This window comes from Helianthus annuus, chromosome 1 (assembly GCF_002127325.2).
Source record: "Helianthus annuus cultivar XRQ/B chromosome 1, HanXRQr2.0-SUNRISE, whole genome shotgun sequence".
In the NCBI taxonomy this organism is placed as follows: Eukaryota; Viridiplantae; Streptophyta; class Magnoliopsida; order Asterales; family Asteraceae; genus Helianthus; species Helianthus annuus.
Window position 1 is genome coordinate 91,044,563 of NC_035433.2, and position 6,174 is coordinate 91,050,736.

General features: G+C 41.0%; 1 protein-coding gene across 1 annotated transcript; it reads left to right on the plus strand.

Moving 5' to 3' along the window:
* Nucleotides 1-4,521: 4,521 nt before the first annotated feature.
* Nucleotides 4,522-5,934, plus strand: LOC110873340. The gene has a single exon (XM_022122267.2). It carries the CDS (start codon nt 4,612-4,614, stop codon nt 5,530-5,532), a length of 921 nt encoding a protein of 306 aa, XP_021977959.1. The 5' UTR covers nt 4,522-4,611; the 3' UTR covers nt 5,533-5,934.
* Nucleotides 5,935-6,174: the final 240 nt, after the last annotated feature.

Sequence of the window (6,174 nt, forward strand, 5' to 3'; positions counted from 1 at the left end):
TATGCGCGCCAAACCCTCAAGTGAGTCACTTATAAGAACATAATCCTCTAAGTTACTTTGACGAAGGCGGAGAGTACCTTTGTCAGCAGCAGGAGCGGTTGCGCGACTACTCCCAGCTCCCTTGCTGGTCACCTCAGGATCCAAGGTGATAACCTTCTTCCTTTTCACAGGCTTTTTCTTCTTGTCTTCAGGGTCTATCCCCAAGTCGCGCAACACACCTGCAAAGATTTGAGACCACGGGCTTAGCTATCCATTTGACGATCCCACAGACTCCTCACTGGAAAGATAGACAATCTCTTTCCCAATAGAAGTCACGGAGCGCAAGGGTCGAGGGTTAGGTATATGTGCACCTTTAGTTGCGGTAGGCGGATCGGCGAAGGCATCAGCAACTGGGTACATGAAATTACCCCTAATCTGGGCATACCAGTATTCTTCTCCAGCCTGGAGCGGGTGCACGCCCATAGAACCACTAAAAGTAGAGAAGGCGACTTGATACAAGTGCGCCTCTACACGTCGAATTGCATGAATAAACACAAAGTTACGAAGGAAGAAATTCAGGAAACTAAGGAAATTACTAACCTCTATCGTCGATCATCAAAATCGGGACTTCTTGGCTGTTGGGCAACCATTGATCACTCATGCGCGCGGCAACAAGAACATTCTCCCCAAATACTCGGTTAGGGGTGGGAGTAAGCTGTTGATACCACCTTTCATGCTTGGGAATTGGCAAATCTTCTTTCAATATCGGCTCGGACCAAGCGCGGAAGGTCATAGCAATCGGGATCACTTCTTCGCGAATATAGAAAAATTTTGGCTTCCAATCAAGGAAACTCTTAGGAGGATTTAGCAATATTTTCTTAGCAGCTCCACGGCTAGCAAATGAGAAGAAGCCCATATTCCTGATAAGCTGATAAAAGGCACGGAACCTTTCCACAGTAGGTTCAACACCATGGGCTCGACATAAGAACTCGAAGTGTCGAACCCTAACCATCCCAGGAGGGCTCATCTGGGAAATATGAAAGCCATAAAATTGCAACACATGAGCCATGAAGTTGGTTGCCGGCAAGCGAAAATTACCCTGGTGGAAGAAATCTTCGAACAAAGTAATATAGCCCGGCGGCGCATCGGCGGCCGTCTGGTTCTGGCTAGGATACCTAGCATCCCATTCCGGTGGAAACCGGAAGCTCCGTACGATCTGCTCAAATAACCCTAAATCCCACCGGAGAACCGAGAAAGGCCCCTCCTCTCCGGGATTTTCTTCTGTATGTTCTTCAGCCATCGGTGTTCTTGGATGTAAGTTGAATATTCAAGAACACTCTTGAAGACAGGTAGGAGATAACTTGAAATTCTTCTATGAATGTTTGAAGATTTGAAGACTAAAGGAAGATGATCGGAGAGAAAAATTTGGAAAAGAGTATAGGACGAATGAATCCTCCTTATCTCGTCGGATATATATACCCATCGCATTTAATGCGATGGGTAAACGTGCCATATTTACCGCACACATGGCCAACGAGATGATGCCACGTAAGGCGTAGAACCCGGAGTGACAGTTACCACGCGCGCGTGGGCCTCACTCTCCTGACGGAAAGTGGAACCGTCAAAACCAGCATGATGACATCCGTGCCAGGAGTCAACTCAAACGTCACAATCAGAGACGATCTCACCAAACCGTCAGAATTCAAATTTCGAGGAATTTCCCGCCCAAATTCCCTAACACTTAGCAAAGAAGTTACCGAGGGGCGCGCGATATACCTGGTACTCAAGATATCCGCGCACAATATACCTGGTACTCAAGATATCCGCGCGCCGTAACAATCGTCAGCACCTATACGCGCGCGCCTACAAAACAAAAAATGAGCAATCTCTGCAATTTTCTTTTCCTAAGTCCAGAGCTCCAACCACTTGCCTTGCGCATGGTGCAGCACTGGACTGGGGGGACTTGAAGGGGTATGGCCCCAAAAAAGCTGCGCAAACCTTCATCAAGGCCGCGCGCGAGGCCATACTCCTTATTCAAACAATTCTCTTACTGGCAACCTTGCGCGGGTAACACCACATCCCATGAAGAGGCGCGAGGTCCGGCCAGAAGAGAACTACAATTTCGACACTTAACAATCTGATAAGAGTCTTCACTACCGGTAAAACCGCGCAACCTGGTTTCATGCCCAGCAAGAGTCACATGAAGGTTGCAGCGCAAGACCAGAGTAGGAAGGTACAAAAGGTACAAGTGGCAGGACAAAGGAGCCAATGGACATCCTGCAGGTTCTGTTCAATCGTGCGCCACGATTGTCTGACGTGCAGAAGACGAAAAGTACATAAGGACGCCTACGTGGCACCAATCAGAGGGCAGAGACATCTGTCCCACGATCCCCACTCGTCTGCTGATGGCAGAAGGACAACAAGGTCGACAACAGTGACACGTGGCTCCAATCAAGGTGCGCCAGCGCCGGAGAACTTCTAGAAGCCACTAACGGTCGACACCAGTGAGACAAGGAGCATATCCGCTATGTTGTCGCCTTCTGGCCCAAGGCCCATCAGCCCACATCCTCTTACACCTCTCCGGCTATAAATAGAGACCTCACTTCACAGGTTAAACATTCCATTCCCTCTACTCTCACTCTTAATACTTAATTATCTTCCCCAAAGCAGTCGCTTATTCTCACGCCGGAGCCCGGTTAAGAGGGAAATCCCCATATTCCCCTCTTAACGAGTAACGGTGTTCTGTTTTGCAGGATTAGACGTTCAAGACGAAGCTTAGATAATCATTAGAAGATTAACCCTCATGGTAGAAACATAAACCCAACTGATTAGCCTCATAATTAGTTCCGTGTTTCTTCAATTATGATTATCTATTAACCGACATCTCTACTACAATTATGATATAAACCAAACCAACCCATAAACACCCTTATTTTGTTTTCATTAATTCACATTGTATCTTTTTTTCCTCTTGGTTTTGGGGTGGGTGTATATAAAATTATAGATCAGATCAGAAAAGAAAACACAATAATCACAATTAAATATTTCGTATCCCTTAAAATCAAAGTCGAAGACCCAAAGACAGGAGAGTAGGTGTAGGAGGTGACCCCTTTCTTGCAACCCAAGCCTCTAAAACTGCACCACCCTTGGTGAACCCAAGAGCCAACCCTGGGCTGGGCCCCATCTTTATTTTCATTTTTCTCTCTCAGACACGTGCTCATCACGCTGGCCCCACGCTTTCCTCGTACAAACGACACGTGATCTCTTATCTATTCTCCACATCACATTCACAAATTAATATTATTTAGTTTTTTGTTGAACAACAAAGACCGAACCTTTATTTCACCAGAATGTTAACATCCGGACTTTAATTTCACCAGAATGTTAACATCCCATTTTATATCAACTCAACTCTAAAGTTTACAACTTTAAAACTATCACTTTTAATATCTTCTTGTTCTGAAAAAATAATACTACTACTAATAATAATAATAATAAAAAGAGTAAATTGCAAAAATCGTCCTAAGGTTTGGGCATTTTTGTTATTTTCAATCAAAACAACTTTTTTTTGTACCATATAGTCCTTCATTTTGGGTTTTTTTTTTTTTTTTTGCAATTTTCATTCAAACGTCTGAGTTTTTTGCCAAAATCGTTCATGAGATTTGCGATTTTTTGTCATTTTCATCCAAATGTTTAATAGAAAAAATAAAGCAAATTAGACGTTTGGATGAAAATGACAAAAAATCCCAAAAGTGGAAAACTATATGGTATAAAAAATTGTTTTAGATAAAAAATGACAAATATGCCCAAACCTCAGGGATGATTTTAGCAACATACTCTTAATAATAATAATAATAATAATAATAATAATAATAATAATAATAATAATAATAATAATAACCGAGAGAAAGAGAGCGAAGCAGAGGTATATAACCGTCTTTTGTATTACACAATTCTCGCTATACATTATCAACTCTTTATAGATTATGGACCCTCAATTTCAATATAAAGTTTTTGTTTTCATTATCATATTTTCATTTTTATCCATAAAAGATTTGTAATAGAATCATAACATTTTTATCACCGCGTAATAAAACTCAACAAATTCCAATGGTCAAAAGTTAGTGAACCTTCTTGACCCCATTTAAATTCGAAGATAACATTTTTTGGCACAATGTATGTTGCTATTTTTCATAAAATTACTAACATACTTAAATATATAATCATATTATAGTCACAATTATACATATTTTAAAATTGCAACGTTTCGTGCCAACTAACCATTATTCGTTACTCTTGGAATAAACTCTTTCTTCTTAGGATATGCCTACATTGAACAAACCATAATAACAAAACATAAACTTGTACCTTACAACACGCTACTGCACTCCCATTTGATTTTCTCAAATCTTGTTTAGTACATACACACACTTTATTAAAGGAAGTGTCATGATAACGTTGAATTATTGCATAAAATTATTTTATTTTTTTATTCAATTAATCCATTTCAAATATCGAATATTCTCGAGTAAAATCCACACATTTCATCTATAAATTTTCATAAAATTCTCTTCATTCCTGTAAACCAAATTCACACACACACAACTTCACAATACAAAATATCTTCTGAAAATGCCGATTTTCGCTAGAACAAAACGAGTCACCGATCCGCTAGACGAACGAGTCAAGGATCGGATCGTCGGACGTGATCGGCGTGAACCGGCGTACGTTAGCAGCGGCAGCGAACACAGCGCACACGATGACGATTCTGAACTGCTTGATTTTTTTCTCGAAGACGACGGCGAAACTTGCAACAATATTAATAATAATAATAATCGTAACGCCGATGATGACGACGGTTATCAAACGAACGATAATGAAACCGATTCGGATTCAGAATGTGAGTCCGATCGTACGGACGTGTTAATCGAGAGCTTAATTTCAGTTTTTAGATCTCAAAACGTTGATAGGTTCAGAAACGTGTTGTTATCTAATGTTTTGAAAGCTATGGAGGTTTTCGAACGTTCTAGATCTAACAAACAGATGCTGAACAGAAACGTGATGTTATTTCTTCAAAAAAATGGTTACAATGCAGCGATCTGCAAAACGAAGTGGCAGACCTGCGGCGGACTGACGTCAGGAAACTACGAGTTCATCGACGTTGTTAGATCTAATTCCGGCGATCGCTACTTCATCGACGTTAACTTCGCCGGAGAGTTTGATATCGCGAGAGCAACGACGAACTTCCGCCGGATTTTGAACCTGTTACCGGCGGTTTTCGTCGGAAAAAGTGAAGACCTGAAGCAGATCGTGAAGTTGTTGAGTGACGCAACCAGACTTTCGCTGCGAAGTAGAGGATTACTCCTCCCTCCGTGGAGGAAAAACCGGTTCATGCAGAACAAGTGGTTTGGACCGTACCGGCGGACGGTTAATTACACGCCGGCGAACGGTTCAACGGCGTCAATGCAAACGGTGAAATGTAGTTTGATTGGATTTAACGCTGTTAGTGGATTTAACGGTGCGTTATTTCCTGCGGCAACACGTACAAGATAAAGTAAAATATTATTCGGTAGCCACGTGTATATATAAGAGAAATAACTTTTCGTTTCGATAAAGAGAGTTAATTATTGTGATAGCATTGCACGTTTTTGTTGGAGTGAAATAGAGTCCACGTGGATATGACTGTTGCCGTTGATTTATGGTGTTGGTTTTCAACTGAATCAACGGTTGAGATGAATGGCTTGGATGTATAAGGAAACGTAAGTGTACGTACGTAATCAATCATACATGCATCTCCACCAAATTTACCAGATATGTATATTTTAGATGATTAGAAAGAGAGAAAAAATCAGTAAAGGTTTTTTATAAGTCGAGCTCGAGCTTAACATTTGAACTCGTTAAGATAAATTTGTTGGGTCGAGCTATATATTTGTTTAATGCTTGAATGATTCGTTTACACTCATAGGGTTAGAATGTTAAATGGGAGGTGAACAGAAATCGTGATCGAAATGAACTATGCAAGGTTTGGTTTCAAACGGATCAAGTAAAGAACTAGGTAGTTCATGTACCCATTGTAAAGGGAATAATGAAATGTAATAATCTCAAATATTAGCTATTGATCGGTAATGATCATAACTTCAAAAGTAACCCGTGGTGGTCCTTGTTTTCACATATGTTAAACCAGTGGATATTAAT